Source organism: Falco punctatus, assembly GCF_963210335.1.
Source record: "Falco punctatus genome assembly, chromosome: 7".
Taxonomy (NCBI): Eukaryota; Metazoa; Chordata; class Aves; order Falconiformes; family Falconidae; genus Falco; species Falco punctatus.
The window spans coordinates 27487217-27505832 of NC_137587.1; the positions used below are offsets into that span (position 1 = coordinate 27487217).

Here is an 18616-nt window from a genome sequence, read left to right on the forward strand (position 1 = left end):
TCACTTGTTATCATCTTCTGTTTGCAGGTGGTGGGGTTTTTTTGCCATGTCATTGACTTGAACTTGTTTTTCTGCCTGTTACAAATATATAGTGAAAGAGGGGAAAAAAATGTCAAATTTCTTCTAGTGACTTCTTACTTAATGCTGCTTTTCAGGCTCCAATCTCAGACTCCCTTCTACTGGCTGCTTAGTTCATTCTCAAAAAGCAGCTTATCTATGCATGTTTCTGGTGGCAAACACTGAAAGCCATCAGATGGCACAAGTCCTGAGCTATCTGATGTTCAAAACCTTCCTGTTGTATTCACCCCCTCCTAGAGACAGGAAGAACCGAGAACAGTAACTTGATCGACCTCTCTGCATGTGCTTTCCTGGCCTGCTTGTGCTTGCAGCGACAATTGGCATCTGTCACGTATTTTGCAGTGACGAACAAATCAGAGCTATTTGTTTGCCAAATGCTAATACTACATGGTAACTCTTACGGTAGTGCCTTACTGAGCACAAAGCAGCTATAGTTTTTGCGTATGCCTAACTCAGACTTCAGCAGATGATCTGAAAGACTTAGTTGCTATTGCAGAAGTTAAGTTCAGGGCACTCTTGGGTTCACCTGACATTTTCTGGATCAGAAGCCTTGAAAGCAATTTGTAACAGGACGAGGTAGAGGCTTCTGAACACAGGAGATGGGATGACAAAGTTCCTCCTCTCCTCCCAGGCTCCCATATCCATAATGCAGCAGCCCATGACTAACAGGAGAAAAAGACCTCATGGCAAAGATTTGAGTGTGAGCGTGTAAAAGAAGGTCACTCTGGAACTGGGAGAGCTCACTTAAAGGCACCTAGGACTGATGGTGTGTAAGTGTTGCCCATGACTTTCATGAACTCTTCGTGTGGTTTTCTTGTTGAGATTTCTAGATTGCTTCTAGCTCTCAAGTCTCAAGAAATCTTGAAAATGCACTGCCCAAAACCCTTCCTTGCTTAAGTTCTGGGTGAAATGGGAACTTGTCAGTGCTGTGGTATTTATAGAATATTTTTCTACCCACAATCCTACTAGCTCCTAGACACAAGCTGTTACCAAGTAAGTGTTTGGTTCTGGGAATTGAACCTTTTTCTGTAGCTGTCTTTTCAAAGCCTGACCGTTGGGTGTAAGCTCCTTTGTGCAAAAAAAACCCCTTTGTGTGAAAAATTACACAGGATTTCTAGGATTTCAGCTCGGGTACAGGTGATCTTTCTGATGAGGTTTCCTATTTCGGCAAGTTAAATTGAGAATAGAAGTGAAGTTTGTCTTATTTTGCACAGAGTTTTCTGTTTTTATTTAATAAAAATGCAGGGAGTTACTGGCTGTCTTATTAACTTGCAGCCAGCATGCTTATCTTCTTTGTTCTTTGTTAAATATGAGCTGGCATGTGTTAGACTGCGTTAGCGTTCACTCTTTGGGACTTCAGTGGTTTCTAAATTTGGCATTGCTAAGCCGGTGCCCTGTTTGCTTGAATCAATTGGGGCTTCTATTTTTAGCAACAAAAGGGAATTGAAATAGCAATTTTCTTTCCATGTAATAGATCCCCAAGAGGAATACTGATGCAAGCTCTCTGTCATCCCATATTCTCCCCCTCCCCAAAAGCACTCAGACGAAAGGCAGCTGTCACGGTTTGCGGCTGTATTAATCTTTAATCAATCGAGTGTTTTCTGCATTCAGGTGTTCAGGGAAAACAAGGGTCACGACTAGGATCTGCCTAGAATAACTAAGTGCTCGTGCATGGATTGTGCAGTCAGAATTTGTGGGCAACGGCAGGGACAGACAGAGCAGCTAAAAATAGTATTTGCTTGCAGTGTTTCTCCAGTCTATTTTTGATGCTTGATTTTGATAAGGTTGATTGGGCTCTTACTAAAAATAGCTGTTCCTAGCAAGCTGAGGGCAAAAAGTAGAATATTTTTAACCAGCACAGACTAAAGTACTTTTGTTGGCTGGAGATAATCTAGAAGCTTGGTATTGGTCAAATGCCAGTGATTTATATAAATCTGTAATAAATGAAGCACAGCTTGATGCCAAGCAGGGATAGTCTTTTCTCCCCTTGCCAGCTTTTGTTTTCCCCAGGAGCTGTCATATTCTTAATATAGCCTCCGTGTTTCGTAGCAGAAGAATCTCGACTCTTCAGTTATTTATGTGTTGTACCTATGCTAAGGTTAGCTGTGCTATGAAGCTTCTCCCAGCCGTATTGCTTTAACAAAACACACTAGGGTCATACTTTATACTTTATATTTATGTCTGCTACAGCTGTGTACTGTGCCTTGACAGACCCTCACTCCGATCTGGATTCAGTCTTGCAGGACAGGGATGGCTCTTCTGTGTGAACGGAGGATGTAGCTGGGAGACTAGCTCTGCAGTGGCCATTTTGACAACAAATTTGAATACCTCTCAGGATCAGAAGTGTAGCTGAGCTGCCCTCCTTGAGATCTATTTGTTAGCTTAATTTTTTGGCAAGAAGAGTATAGGTATTCCCAAATCACTGTACCTACATCTTTCAAGGGGGGAGTAACATCGTTAGTAGCTTGAGTTGTTCTTCCTAGGTAATGATGTGCATGAGTGCATCTGCAGTACTTTGAAAGATTGCCTAAACTCATGGTTTTCTTAATGAAAACAGGAAAATGGCTGAACTGAAATGGCTTGTAGTTTGAAGGGGATAGTAGAGAACATGCGTAATACTTGTTAGCTTCGTTGTGCAGGTAGTCAAAGCAGTGCGAGGAGTGTGCCTGGTGCTGTTTGTTAGCAGCAGCGTGGATATAAGTATTGCATGCTTTATCTCCATTAGGCATCTCAAAAGCTTATTTTGCAGTGGAAAATGTGTGTTTGTACCTGAAGGCAGGCTTGGTCTCTTTAAGCTTTGTCTTCACTGTAGTCTAACCTTGAATTGGGGAGTCACGAATCTATAATCTTGTTTCAGCGTGATTGCTCTGCAGAACTGCAGTAGAATTTTCTATGCTTGCTGTTGCTCCTTTTCCCTGTGTCAGTGCTGGTCCTTGTTCCCATCATGAGATGAGATGATTTCTACATGCCTGCCTCATGCTTTACTGCACCATTCTTTGTTTTTTGTTTTAAGATGTCCTGGCTGCATAAGAAGCAGATTAAAATGTTCTTTCTGGATGTTGAGTATTCACTTCAGTCACAGAACAGACTGCTGTGGTCTGCTAGGTGCTGCTCTTGCCTGGCTGTAGAGCAGTACCCCCCTTTTTAACAGCAGGGAATGTTTATCCAGCATACTACTTAGGTGGTGGATGTTCTCTAAGTGACCTCTTATTTGGGAAGGCAGGGGCTGTTACAAGCAGAAAGAACATGCGAGCTCCATGCACCATTGGTGGTACCTTATCCTATGCCTGTTTAGCCGTGGGCTGTGGGATTTCTGAAGGATGCAGGAGCTATTGGAAGCATTTGCATATTCAGCCCTTTGGAAGTCTTCTGGAGGGGTGCCTACCTTTGTAACCCCTGAAGTCATGTACCACTTGGCATATTAATATTCCATGCTAAAGTCACTGGTTGGTTACACAACTTCTTTCATGGGCTTGGTCTATGGCTTTTTTTAATATCAGGAAAGCTGTTTCCTTTTAGTGCAAGACCATGCATTTCTCTGACTGCTGAGTTCGTTTAACTTTGCCCTGTATTTGTCAAGGGTTGCCTTGAGTTTCGTACTGGGTGGGAAATGATGCCCAGTGCCTATGAACTGCATCATATCTGTTGTATATGTGACAAAAGCTGTGTAAACACACAATGTGAAACATTAGGAGGTAAAGTGGCTAGGTGGGGTTAAGGCTTAGAGGATTAGTGTGAGTTGTGTCTAATCAATAAGTAGTCCAGTAGTAGAGGTTGTGGTGGACTTCTGTGTAGCTGTATCTTAAATTGAAGAGGTCACTGTAAGAAGTCAAAGTTTATGTAATTAAACTCAAAGCAGGAGGTGAAAAGGTGTGGGTGGCTTGTTTGTTTCTTTTTCTTCCCTCCCCACACCATATAGGAATCAAAATTCTGGCACAGTTGTTAGGGCAAAGATGCCCTAATGTCCTAAGATGCTTTTGGTGATTTATGGAAGTGATTGCGTGATGTGTTAAGGATAATACTGTAATTAAAAACTTAACTGCTGATCTGAGTTCTTCTGCAGTTGACTTGTGTATATGCAATGGCAGTTGAAAGATCTACAGCACACATACAGCATAGCCTCCTTGAGCGGTGTAAGCAGATAGATGATGCCCCATACTGCTTGCCTTGTTCAGAGACCTTGATAGTACATTGAAGTTTCTCTTTGCATACCTACACTTTAAGACTGTATCCAGAGCATCGGTGGGTTCAAAGACACTTATGTGGTGTACACCAGTGGCTATCATGAATTGTGAATTAAGTGTTTTACTAGCTTTCCCACTACTTATCTGCTATTTTGGACAGTATAGGGTCAGTTGGAATATAAGGCTGTTCGTGCACAGCTGAAGTGAAAGCTAGGACTAGAGGATAAAACCCATGCATACATCAGTTAGCCGTTATAGCAATGATTACGCCAGTCTTACATATTCAAGAACGTGTCATTACATAAAGAGCAACAAATGTTCCTTACAGTGTTCTGTACTCGTGAGGGCCAAGCTATATGTCTCAAAACAGGAGTCTTCAGGCAGGTTTCTCAGAATGGAGAACAGATGATGTAGTCTTGCACGTTCCAGGTCTGTACTTACATGCTAGTTTCAGAAAAACATGTCTTGAGATGGGAATCTGTTCCAAATGCAGTCCAATTATTTTCTGAAATACCTTGTGTCCAGAGTTGAACGCTGGCTAGTGGTAGCTTGTGGGGTAGAACATCTCCAGCCCAATGCGCATATATTGATTTATTAAGTGAACTGTTTTCAGAGTATGTCACGTTACTGGATACCTTTCCTTAATTTTCTTCCCCTTTTCTTCTACAGCCCCAATAGTTGGGGGAAGATTGATGTTTATGTCTTTGCCTAAAATCAGTGTTTCAGTACAAGCTTCCATTCAGGCAAACTTTTGTTTGGTGGGCTCACACACGAGCTGCCTGGGCTCTCTTCTGGAGACGGCAGATGGCTGAAGTGGGAAGCTACTACAGTTAGTCTATGGGGTAGATGTGTATAATCACACATAAGAGCTGGTGCAGCTTTTTTTACAGACAATAACTTATTCCTACCCTACTTGCTTTGCCTTCTTTAAGCTCTGCCAACTGCAGCTTGTAACTTTTGTTGGAAGACACTGCAGAAGAAACAGAATTTAAAAGCTTAATCCACACTTGGAGTTAAAACTAGCTTCAGCACATCAAGTTGATAGTAAAGATTTAGTTAAACTGGCACAGCTTTAGAGCGGTTAAAACTAACACTTGGCTCTGGAGCAGAAACTAGAGATGAACGTAATCAATATGAAATTTAATAAATGACAAGTGCCTTGCTAAGGCACAAGTCTTACCAAAGCTGCTTCTTTTTATTGCTCTCCCCTTCCCTGCAGCATGCATATACGCTTCAGGTAACTCAAAACGTGGAGGAAGGTAAGGTTGCTGAAGCTGGACATTGTGATGGTCCAGTCAGTTGTCTTTACCCCACCTCTCTTCCTTGTTTTTACAACATAGGGCTTAAGTATGCTGTCTGCTCCGGCTGGTGTCTAGCTGGGCAGGCTTTCTGACCCACCAGACTCCTCTCTAATTATCCCATAAATGGGCAGTAACTACAGCTCCCTTGCTGAACTGGGTGCTACTGGTCAGGAGCAGGAAAAATCTGTATCAGCACATTTCCCAGTTGCAGTCCTCCGGTGCCAGTTTTGGTGGCTTCTGCACCAGTGCAGCTGCTGATGGGAAATCCATTTACTTAGAATGGGTGAAGCTAGGCCAGGTGGCTTCTCTTGAAGTGCCCAGGGAAGGGAAGTGTGGCCTAAAAAAAGGTGGCTTTTTGGTTGTATGTTAGAAAGCCATCCTTGTACTGTGTTTGCTCCACAAGATGATGTGGGAACACAGAGCAAGAGACAAAGTTATCCTGCATGAAGGGGAGTCATTAATAAAATGATCCTATTAGTGCCTTCTTGTGAGAAGAGGATTTCCCTTATTGCTAAGAAAAACTAGCTGCATGCTTTATTTTGATGCCTATGCTTTTACCTGCAGCAGAAGCAAAACAGTAATATGTATTAGCTAGGTGTCTGTTTATGTAAGTGATGGTTCAAGCACTTTTTCTTTTTTTTTTTTCCCCTTCCTGGTGGGATTTCGTAATGTTTTTCATCATTTATCTGTATTAGATTTGTCCAAATTTCTCAAGTTATGTTCTGGAAGGTACTTTAGCCTCTGGACTACAGGTGATTTTAAGTAGAAGTAGGACCTAAGAAGGGAGGAACCATCCTGTTACTTGTACTTCAGATAGAAATCCCCACTCTTCAGCTTGTCTCATGCTCCAGCCGCTTCTATTACAATTTACCTAAGCAATGGATTCAATAAATGAGGTAAATATCCTTGACTGAAATTGTACTTGCACTTTATTAAGCCTTTAAAGTGCTGCAGATGCTTTTTGAAGTCCCTGCCTTATGGAGCATGCACTCTTAGCTGTAGCTGCTAAAGGTGAACAACTCGCAGTGTCAGAAAACAGTATTTTTAAATGCTGAGCTTGTTATCTGGGAATGAAACCATTAAATCCATGAATTTTGAGTTGGAAGGAGGAGAAACTATCTATAAGCGTTATAGGGAATAGCTGCTTTTTAGGTACCTCCCTAACTAGAATGAAGGAAACAAACCCCTTTTACAGAGTCATGGAAGTGGACTGTTTGCCAGATTGGGTCAACTTAGAGCATATCCAACTACTGTTGTAAGCCTAGTGGGGAGTGGTACTGGGCACAGGTTTTCGCTGTGCTCCTGTTTGTTTTACTGCAGCAATAATAAATTATGTGATAATACATAGTGTGAAACCCAAGATCAGTAAGGCTGAAACTGAAGCTTGTTAGTCCTTGAACTAAAGGGATGGTGCCATCCTGAAGGACTGTAGTGCTGTCTGGTACATGGGTAACAATATTGGTGCAAGTTTGGTTGTAGCAAGTGGACTCCTGGGAATACATTCTTGATTTCTTCCCCAAGGTCTGCTTTTTTTCATCATTTGGACCCTTGCTTGACTTCTCTACGTGGGGATTTGTTACTGTGACTCATTTCTCTAATTGTGGCTGGATGGCAAGTGGCAAAATGGTGTGACCCAGGCACTTGGTTTTCTCGATAAAATTCACTAGAGCTCATGGTGCAGCAGCTAGAGCTGTTTACTAGCTGGGGCATCCTGTGTGTGCAGTATGTGTTAATACGCGTATGGTACAGTCGTGCACATCCTTATCACATGGGAGCTACAGCATCTTGCAAATAAGCCTTGAAACCAGGGAAGGGATAAATGTATGTGTATGTACCTTCATCTAGGGTCATCCGTAAACCTAGCTTAAATCAAGGGCATGACTATCTTCCATTCCGAGCCTGTTACTGCACTGTTGGCTGGCCGTTCAAGCTCAGATAGGACCATCACTGGCAGCTTCATCACTTGCTATTACATCCACTTATTTATAGCTAGCAGGCACAGAAACTGAAATAGTTACAGCATTTCCTAGCTGTTATTACTCAAACAGAAATATTCTGGCTGCTGTTTGCATGCCAGCTGTTATGGGTGATCTGCAGGCAGTGACTAATCAAATCATGTGCAAACACATCTCCTTCTGGTGCCCTGAAGGGAAGTTATTGCTGGATCCTAGTGCTGGACAACACCTCCATCTGCTGTGAGTTTCACTCAGGTAGAGGTTGACCTGAGAGTTCAACCAACACTCTCGGTTCAGTTTTCTGAAACATTAAACAAGCCCAGTTATTTGGGCATGTCTTGTGTTCATTTATGCTTCCACTGCTTATCCCTGAAGTTGTTCAGATCTAATGAGTACAAACAGAAAAATCCAGGAGTATATTCTCTAGCCACTTGGAAGTGAGAGCAGAGACAGGAGAATGAGTAAAGCTAAATGAGTAAGGATGTTGAGCTGTAGGCATTGGTTTGATGAGGAGGAAGTGGTGCTGGATGTGCTTGCTTGAAAAGTAGTTGGGAACGTGGCTTTTGGATGGAAGAATTGCTGTTTAGTGGGCAAACTGAGATGAGTGGCTACTGGTGTGGTCAGAGTCGTGGAATAATCTGTCAAACTGATGACGTGTTGAGTCGCTGAGAGCTTGTCAGCATGCAGAAAAGAATCCTAGGAAGACTTGAGGCTTGACACAGATCCCAGTCACCCACAGGTGAAAGTTTAAGCTCTAGAAGCCCAGCTTGCAACTAATGGCTACTGATCAGTCACTTATACTGGCTGTTCGTAGTAAGCACAATGGCCACAGAAATCTACTGGAGAGTCACTAACAGAGACCTGTTGCTCGTGTCCTAAAATGTCTGTTTTATTGGATGCTTAAAGGCTTTAAGATACTTTTCATTTTACAGTGTACTTAAAACTAAGTTGAGAGCTGTTTTAATAGTTATAACTGAGCTTTTCTTAGTTAAATGACTTGGAAATCTTCCTTAGTCTGCAGCGCTTCTGAAGAAGCATAGTGGGCCAGAGGACTGGCATGAGGAGGAGTGCTGAACCTGAATCTTGAAACAGTTAGGCTCCTAACTCAGTCTCTTCCTCTCCTTTCTTACATGTGGAAAGGTTTTAGTTTGAGTTCTCTAAGAGATTTATTCAAAATTGTACACCTAATCAGATATGTTTTGATATGTCTCTTGGCTGGAATGAGTATTTTAATAGCTTACTAATAAACACTCATTGCAGTTATTTCTGTGAAGCAGCTAATGTATATTTTTTTCCCCCTCTACAGTGGTCACAGGAGCTACTGATGGGATTGGAAAAGCCTATGCAGAAGAGGTAAGAATTCTTAGCACTTCCAAGTGATACCTTGATCCTTGGCAAGATGTCATGCTGTCTTAACTCTGTCAAGTAGTAGGTCATATCTCCTCGCCTTTATTTAACAGGTATGTGTGGAGAAAGAGGTCTCCTGCCTTGTCTCCCTCTGGTGACCAGCCAAGAATTTTATCCCTTTTTGTTAGCTTCCTTAATTTGTGAATTCTGTTTTCAGCCTTTACCTTGTCCTCTAGTTGTTTTTTTTTATTTTTTTCTAGTTGTTACAATTGTTAGCTTTCTCTACCTTTGCTATTTCTTTTTGGTATTTTCAGGCACTGACTAAATGGCATTTCTAGCTGGTTGCAGTACGTTCCAATTATTAACTATAGTTCATGAAGTCTCTGAAGCTGGGTTTTACCTCTATCTCTTTTACTGTACTTTTTCTCTTGATGGATATGTGGGCTCCAAATACGGTACTGGAATGTATTGCTTAAGACAGAAAGTGCCTGTTAGTATGGGGCAATTTAGCCTATAAGCCCAGAGAACATCATGACAAATAGTGCTGACTACAACAATTTATAGCAAAAATAACTTTCAGCTCCAGCATCAGTATCAAAGTGAGCCAGTCTGTACTCATGTTTGTGTTCTCTGAAACACCAGCACGACTTAGCGTGAGGAGATCAGTTGTGAGATATTCCTTTTTCTTGAAGTTTCTGTTCTGTGGAGCCCACAGGGAAAGTAGCATTCCTCTTCATGGGTAGTCCTTGTCCTTCAGTTTTCCCTACATCCCTGTGTGCTCTGCTACCTGTACCCCTGGCCCTTAAATTCCTTTCTGCTTTGCAGAAAATAGCACCTTGTCATGCTGTGGGTCAAGAAGGGGGGGTTGACTGCAAAGCGAATTAAGCCTGGTGCCAGCAGCACCTGATTCTGGCCTAGAGCTGGCAGCTCATACCTGCCAAATATCCCAGTTACCTGGCACTGAAGCAAATGATGCAATACTTAAATTTAACTGCCTAGAGTAAGTGGAAGGAGGTCACTGTGCCCAGGGCATAGCACTATGAGGAGGAAGTCCTCTGATGTGAGAGACACCCACTGATCATCATGGGGGATTGGTTTAATGATCTGTGTTAGGTTATTGAGTGAATGAAACTACAGCTTGCTTTAGGTTCTGTTGGTGTCTCCAAGAACCAGAGGCTGCCTTTAGACATGAACATGTGCTGCTGGCAGAGCCCGGTATGTGAACCCTCGTTAAGAAAGCTGATCTGCTGCTGGGAAACCGACTGTTTCAGCTTCTTTGCCATAGTTGCTGTTGGCACAGAACACCCAAAAGCACCCCAGAAGAGAAGGGCACATATATTCATTCTTGGGCTATAGAATAAAGCAAATTTGTCATGAGTTTTTTTATGATTGTTATTCATTTATTTATTTATTTAGAATAAGATAAAAATTCACCCTTTGAGAGTTTAGGTGGATGAAGAGTACTTGATGAAGTAAAGCGTGGGTGTGGGGTGAAATGTGGAATACCTGGAAAGACTTCTCAGTCTTTCAATTAACTCTAGAGGTTTCTTCATAAGACTGTCAGCAGAAGCTTGACTTTCTACTAGAAACTACCTTCAGGTTACTATAAATGCCACTGGCATACAGCTGATTGGGTGCTGATGGCTGTTGTCATGATCATGCAGATTACTTCCTTCTCCTTGGATGAGTTCGTGAGAAATATAATGGTGTGTTGAGAATCGCCTCTTTGAAAGTTTGACGTGATCACTGCTAAGTGATGGAAGAACGTTACAAATTTGTGGATTCTTTCCAGTTATACTCTGCTGTGTTCTTTATTTTCCTTCTTTTCCAAGCAAAGAGCCATTTTTACACTTTCTGCTCTTGCAGTATTTAGATCTCTATTCTTTGCTTGGCACTAGCAGCCTTTTCATCACTAGACCACCTCTTCATGAAAGGTGGTGCCATGGTAAATGCAAGTTTTCTCTGTCTGGGTAGTGATCACCCAGTCTTTGATTCCAAAGCAGCATGGTTTCGTGTTTGTGTTGTTTTTTGTGGGGTTTTTTTTTGGTTGTTTTTTTTTTTTTTTTAAAGGATATGGTCAGAAATCATTACTTGTTACCCCTGTATTGCTGTTTGCTTTTGTAAATCATGAGTTAAATTTTAACCTTAGATGTGTTTGTATGCTAGTGATAAACTAGAGGTTGTGATCCCATTGTGTGCTCTGTAGTACTCCACTAAGCAGATGTGCATAGCATTGCTTTTTTAGATCCTCTTGCTATACTTTAACAAGAGCTTTAACTCTGCTTTGGTGGGCTGTCATTGACATTCCTTTCCATCCTGGAGAGAAAGGGCTTTAAAAGCGCCTATGTTTTGCTACCAAGGTGGAAAAAGTGGTAGTTACGAACATGACATTTAAGAAATCAGATGTCTACATCCACCAGCTGTGTTAGAATGGTGACTCTTGCTTGCATCAGTCCTTTAGCTATGAAAGTATCTTGCCAATGCTTGCTACTCCGGTGAGTTTTGTGATGAGTTTTAAGGTCTTCTTGTGCAGCCTTTTCATGACCCTAGAGACAACGTGCCAAAGATCTTACATAAAAACATAATTAGCTACTGGGATCTCAGAGGATCATTATTGGTCTTTGGGCTATTGTGGTTCCACTAGGCCTCTACCAGTGAAGTCAGAGCACTCGGCAGAAACCGATTTGGTTGCATCAGACTCAAACCAAACTTGCTGTTGAGCACTGTCTTTTCCAAGTTTGATTATTTCTCTTAGTGGTATTTGTTCCTAGTTGCAGGCTCTTTCCTTGGTCATTTTATGGGCTTTGTACTCTTGAGAACTCCTCTTGCAAACGGGTTTCTGTTTCCAGATTTCGAATGCACTTCTCATGGTGTGTCCCTTTAATGTGAATGCAGCAGCAGTTTCTTGCAAGCTCACTCTTGTGGCAGAAGTTCTCTAAACACGCAGAGGTTCTGCTGAGTGCGTTGGCACGGCTTTACTGCCTTGGCTTTTGAGACAAGTACAGCTGGATAGTTTTCCATAAAGCTCAGGTACCTACTTCAGCAATTTGAGAGCCCAGAGGTCATGGCTGCTGAAAGCAAGCAAACTGCCTGTCAGCAGTCTGGAGTTTGCGTCATGGGGAACATCTTTGGGGCTTTTTTGCCCCATGGGACCACAGCTGTTTCAGACTTTTGAGTGGATTACTGTCAGATTGTCCTCAGTGTCACAGGCTGAGATAGTTTTAGGTATAGTGTTTGCCTTCACTGCCTTGATCCTGTGGAATGAGAGTGCACTATGTTATTCCCTTCTTCCCACTGCCTTCTAAGCCTACTGTTGGCTTCATGAAAAGTTAATCCAGTGAGCTAGGTGCTTATCTGGAGATGGATGTATTCATCCCTTTTAGACACTCGTCCTCATAACACCACATCATTTCCTTGAGTGGAAAGCTTAAGTTACCCATAAGCCTGAACTTGGCAGTGGTTTGTTAGCAGCTCCTAGTGAGTGTCTTTGGTTTCATCACACCTCACTCTACGCTCATGAGAGATCTAGTATGAGATTTCTTCTGCTTAGAGATCACACATGTGAGTAAAGCGTGGAGGTCACTAATGAACTTGGTCATGCTTCTCTCTGAAAGAAGCTTTCTTGTTTTGTGTGCTTCTGCTGGAAAGGTAGATGAGATTAAGTCTCTTTAGGTTGTTGCTGTACCATGCTGTGGTGGTGTGGAATTTTTTAGGTTTCGTTTTGTGTGGGGTGTGTGTGGTTTGGGTTTGTGTTTTTTTTTTTTTTTTTTCATTCGAGACCCATTCTCACTGGCTTCCTAAGGCAATGAAGGAGTTTTATTGAGCAATGATAACTTACCTGTTTTTTATATGTAGGTGTTAAGTGTCTGGAAGGCAGTGTCACTATGAACTGTGGATATATTGTTATTTTTCACTGGAACAGGGACTTACAATAGTCACAAACATTGTTTTCATTGCGGAGTAATTCAGATATGTAGCTCTCTTTCTGCAGACACTTTTAAATTCAGTTGTTCTCATTTCAAACTTGCAGTAGTATGTCTGATTTGAGACCAGGATATCCTCTGGCCACAGCTTAAGTTACACAGATAGCTTCCCTAAAAGAAATGCATGAGTAAACTAACCTTTATATCTATGATTAGTACAAAGTTGAGTGGAGCCTGACTAAAGGAAGGAAGTATTGGGTGCTGGGGTAATTTTGTAACACAGGTGTTCAAGTGACCATGGATATCTTAACTTGGCATGTTAAACTTAATTGTGGGTAATAACTTCTTTGCTCTGACTTGCAGAGGTGTGGTAAAATTTCTGTAAAATACCTGCTTGTTTGCTTTCTATTTTATAAATGTACTTATACACCTGTATTGCATGACTGAGAAGGTAACAAATTTGTCATGAAGGGAATCAAGTAAGAAGTATTTATCCTGGTTTTCCCATTCATGTGTCTATTTAAAATTGTAATTTTTTCAAAATTGCTGGTCATATATATGTGATATTTGATAAATTATGCAATTCTTTTAATTAGGATACTAACTTGGAAGTGATTTATGACTGTTCTATGTCTCCTGTTTTCTTGCAGTTAGCAAGATGTGGAATGAAGGTGGCTCTAATCAGTAGGTCAAAAGAAAAACTGGACCAGGTTGCTAGTGAAATAAGTGAGTCGAAAACTTCTTTCCTAAACTTCATGGGCATGCTTATAAATAAATACAGTTGCACATGAGCTTCATACATGCTAATATATACAGCTCTAATTTTGAAAAAGCTTTGCTGTTGTGCATAGTGCAAATGTTAGATATAAGTGGTAAAGGCCTTGCAGATTAATTTTATGGGTGTTCATGTTTAACTTCTGAAAACAATAGGGCTTAATTCTGGGATAAGTACTTCTAAAACTCTTAGCCTTCCATAAGAACAGCTTACCAAGTCAGTCCAAAATACCACCTATCCCCATAGTAGCTGTCTAAAATCATAAGGCAAAAACCATGTAGCCTTTAATTCATCTGAATATTCCCTCAGCTTGAAGCAAGTTCGATTTCATGGGCTTCAGCCTTAAGGGTGGTTTCTTTGTAAGTCAGAGTTGTTGAAAACATGTTCCTTAAGTTGCTTGTTATAATACCAAGTATACAAATTTATTGTGGGTAGTTTCCCTCTCCTCTCCCTTTTTTGTTCTGTTTGGATAAACTACTTGGATCAGATTAGAGAGCTGTAAGCTCTTTTTGGGTGACAAGTGTGCATAGTCAAAGGAATGAATATAGGGAGTGAGTTACTGTGTTTAAAAACCTGTATTAGGGATTGTTTCTTCAGTAGTTGTGTAGTAAATGGCTGTAACGCAAAAATAAGGGAACAGCTTAATATTCTGATTACAAAAGTAAGGTGGGTATTTCTATGGGATCAGTTAGGAGAAAGCTTCCTCAAGTCTCATGCGGACAAATGATTTTTCCAGTTGGAGCAAAGTATAACCATAGAATCATTTAGCTTGGAAAAGACCTTTAAGATCATAAAGTCCAACTGTTAACGCAGGACCCTCATTTAATCGATATCTCTTTAAGTCAGATTTCCTGCAAGGTTACTAGTTTATGCAGAGTATGTCAAGATAAAGTGAAAAATGCAGCCTGGTGTATAGAAGTTTTTGATAAGCAGGAGTGGAAGTTGTGTGCTATGAAGCAGGTTTCTTGGCGTAGTGATGTTGGGTAAGGAAACCATTAAGATTATACTTCTGTGTTACCCTCCCTTGTCTTGCTTAGGTTTTCATAAAATGGTTTGTATACACAATGCAGATAATTCTAAGAGCTGTTCTCTTTCACAGGTTGTAAGTGCGTTATTTTGGCTTGAGTTTGTTAAAACTTTTATTAAATTTGTTAGTGGCACTGTTTTACTGTAAAGCATAATCTGTAAGTCAAGCCCCCACAAACTGTCCTATACTAAGTTGTAGGTGGCTGCTTAGTGAATGTAAGGATCACTGAAAGAGTCATGGACTTCAGTTTGCTTAATGGTAACTGGTTTACTAGTTTACTGAAAGGCAGAGGGTATGCAATTCTGTTGATACAAATGCTACTGTCTCTGATTTCTAGTGTTCAGTGCAAAATGGCATATGAAACTATTCTCTAGACAGAAAAGTTGTCTTTTCTACTTGTATGTTTAGGTGGTAGACAGCATTTCTTCTTGGAGTGAAGATGGCATAGGGTCCTATCTTCAGCTGGTTTGGAAGTAATTATCTCTGTTCATTAGTGTCCTGCATTTAAAGATGTCCCTGCAGTGTCTGGACGTACCTGGTACATCAGTACAGTCACAGTGTAAATGCAACAGTATAGGCGTCACTGCTTGCGTAACCTGTGTGAGTACTGAAGCTTAGTGCAAATGCACAAAGCAGTTGCAACAATGTGGTCTTGGTGGCAGTTCACTGCAGGAGGTGGATGGTCATTCGCCGCATGTGTCAGCATATGCAGTCAAGTTTCTTACAATGCTGTATGTTGTCTTGCTAAATAGAAGTCCAGCTGATAGAAATATCTACAAATATCTTGTTCTGGAATCAAACACTTATGCATGAAGCAACAAGCTTCCTGAAAGTGGTCATAACCCTTTCTATAATAGTCTGGAACTCTCTTCCTCCTCGGGAATTAAGCATGATGCTGACAGGACAGATAAATCTACTACTGCTTAGAGCTTTTGGCATTTACATGATAGCTGCTGGGGGAGTTTTTCAGATTAAAATAATAGGTACACATACCTATGCAGAGCAGCCTGTAATACATAATTACTGTTAGGCCTCACCCAAACATTTTTCTGCTTTCTTTCCTAAACCATTCTGAAATGAGATGACTCATGCTGGATTTTCAGAACATTTCTTTTGACAACACTGAGCTACTGAAATGTATACCTTGTTCATTGTCCCACATGCTGAAAGGTTGGGATGGCCTGCATAAGCAAGCAAAGCCGGAGTCGCACTTTCAGATCCTCCTAGGTTTTAGCTGGACAGAATTTTCTCGTGTTTAGGCTCCAAAAAGGTGACTTCTTTGGAGCTTAGGCTGTAACTACTTGAGTGTTTCCCTTGCAGGCTCCTAAGGTAAGCTTTAAACTTCTTTGTGGTGGTCCTCCAATTGTTCTTCAAATTGAGGTAAGCTTGCTCCTCTTGAGTAATGACCCTTAATCACTTTAAGGAAGAATGGCTGTTTAACTAGTTCCAGTTCTTTTGAATTTTGTGAGCCATGCTGTTTTCTGTTCCTTCCTCATTTTTATCGATTGGAGTCCTCATCCTAGTCAATGGACAGGTGCCCCTGTCACAACTAACAAGAGGGCTTTTGAGGATCAGACTTAGTCATTCTATTTCAGAAAAACCCTTTCTTGTGCTCTTAGGATACACTTACATTAGGAGTGATATCTATGTATAAAATGCAAGTTGCATAACCGCCATCTTAAAGGAAGTACTGATACGTCTTTCTGACTGTTAAATGCCAGCTGACCTGGATCTGATACTTTTGTGTGTATATGCACGTTAAACTGGCTGTAATGATGTTATAGGGAGGCCGAATGTTCTGAACTTGCTGCTCAGTTTGAGCATTGAAAATTAGTGGATTAATTACAGGAAGTTGAAGACTTTGGAAGATTTTCCAATGTATCTTCAAGCATGTTGTAAAGCAGATTTTTTTTTTTGGCAGAATACTTGGTTGTTGTACTATTTGCCACAACAGGGAAATTCTGCTTTTTGTTCCATAAGAAACAGAGCATTGGCCACAGACTGAAGAAGAAGAAATTTTGAGTTTCCTCCTCAGGTCATGGACCACCTTTGCATGGAATTACTTAGATTTTGTAGAAACATATTTGAACTTTTAATCAAGATTTCATGCACAAACATGGACTACTAGGGTCACTATACAAAATGCTTGGTCTAGTTAAGTTCATGCTACATCAGTGCTCCAGGACCTTTTTAAAGTATGTAATGATGTGATATTCACAACAAACTCTTTCAAAGGTTCAGGGAGGATCAGAAAGAAGACTTCTCTGTGGATGGAGACAGTTGTTTATATGCCACATAATGAGGCTGTTCCCTGATTTACTGTATTTAATGTGTATGATCCAAGACATCTCAGGTGTTCTGTGCCAGCATTTGGTTCAAGAACCATGGATCTGCAAGCAGAAAAGCTTCAGTTATTGCACTGCTGCTGATAGGTATTTTCTGAGCAGACTTGAGAAGACCTTTGCTGTAGAAACTCATTACCGTGGGGCTGCAATATGAAGAATGTAGTGAAAACAAGTCAAGCAAGGAAAACACTTAAAAGAGGGCTTGTCTGTAGGGAAATTGTCAAAAGAATTTGGTATTGGTATATGTTATTAGCTGATGGCTTCACAGGACAGGTTGTGGAGTTGTGTGAGCTGTGGAGGCCAGGAAAAAACAAAGTCCTTTTGTAGCTAAATAGTTTTCCTGCTTGCCAGTGTAAATATCTACTTACTTGTGGGTAAGTGCATATAAATGCAACATGGGAGATTCTGAGCTTGTCATCAATTACTATAGAATGCAAAACTTTTTTGAAGTAAATCCCCATCTGCTGCTTTAAAGGTGGTGGTTGTAAGTACTGTATATGCCCAGGGGATTACATTAGCTCCTAAGGTATTGTTTGGACTGAAAAAAAATTACCATTTTTTCCCAATGTGTACTCGCAAATGATAATTTAACTGGAATATGTTGTATTTTAAACTTTTAATACTGTTTAAGAACTAGTGTCTACAACTTTAGTTTGATTCTGCCACACGTTTTTCTTTAAGAAAAATATAATTTTTTGAAATTAAGATCTGTGTAGCTGACTACTTATTTCCAGTAAGTTTCCTGAGCTTAGTGTGTAGTGTTCCTGGAGTTGCTTGGTCATGGTAGTTTCGTCTTGAGCTACTCTGTAACCCTAAGATTTAAGGTACATTGTAAATGGATAGCTGTCATGTTTAGATTTGGGATCTATTGCATTCTCGCTACTCTGGTATGATTTGTTGAGTACAAGAGAGGAATGGGATGTGGTGCCAAAACTAGAAATGTTCCTTCTCCATTTCCTGGGTAGGTGGATTTTACAGCTTTCTTCTGCTTTCTTGGTAACAAGATAGTGGGGAGCATTCTGAAGCAGACCTGACACTGACCACTGTGCTCATGCCTCAGCTGTTACCATGACCTACTGCTACAAATGGCCAATGCCCCCCATGGCAAATCTGTCCCCTGCAGATGCTCAGCTGCACCTACCTTGGAGCACTTTGCCCCTTAATCTCTGCCCTGTCATTTGCATTTCCTCCCCGATCTGCACTCCTTAAGTCCTCCTCGCATCTTAAGTCCTCCTCATGTCTTGGAGTTGGCAAGTAATAACATTTGCATTTAATAGCAAAGGTTGAAATGCAGACAAGCCTGGTGAGGAAGGGGACATAATTAGTTGTCATATTTTTGCACAGAAATGACAAGGTTCACTTTCCTGAGCTTAACTTGAAGACTAACTGAAGCCAGCGGTTATTTTGACCTTTTGTGATCTATTTCAAGGTAAACTAATGTGTTTGCAGTCTTCTGTCATCTGAGCTAGGTTCAGCTGGACATACTTGAAATCCCCCTATATGTCTTGGACTTGACAAAACTGCTTAAAATATTTTGGACTTGTTTTGGTGCACTGGAGTCACCTTTTACATAGTTCTAGTGTAAGGATCTTCAATTCAAAATGAGCTCTTGGCTTTCATCTCTGAAGAAAGTGAGGAAAGTTCCCATGCTTTTGCCTTGAATGGTGTCAACCAGTTACTA

At 41.0% G+C, this 18616-nt stretch overlaps 1 protein-coding gene across 1 annotated transcript in view; it reads left to right on the forward strand.

The window, feature by feature from the left end:
• The window catches only part of HSD17B12 (hydroxysteroid 17-beta dehydrogenase 12), an 88990-nt gene that overhangs the window by 24549 nt on the left and 45825 nt on the right, over positions 1-18616 (forward strand). The window contains exons 2-3 of the mRNA XM_080394246.1: positions 8825-8871; positions 13439-13514. Of these exons, the coding sequence (XP_080250372.1) occupies positions 8825-8871; positions 13439-13514 (123 nt within the window). The remainder of the gene's footprint in view (positions 1-8824; positions 8872-13438; positions 13515-18616) is intronic.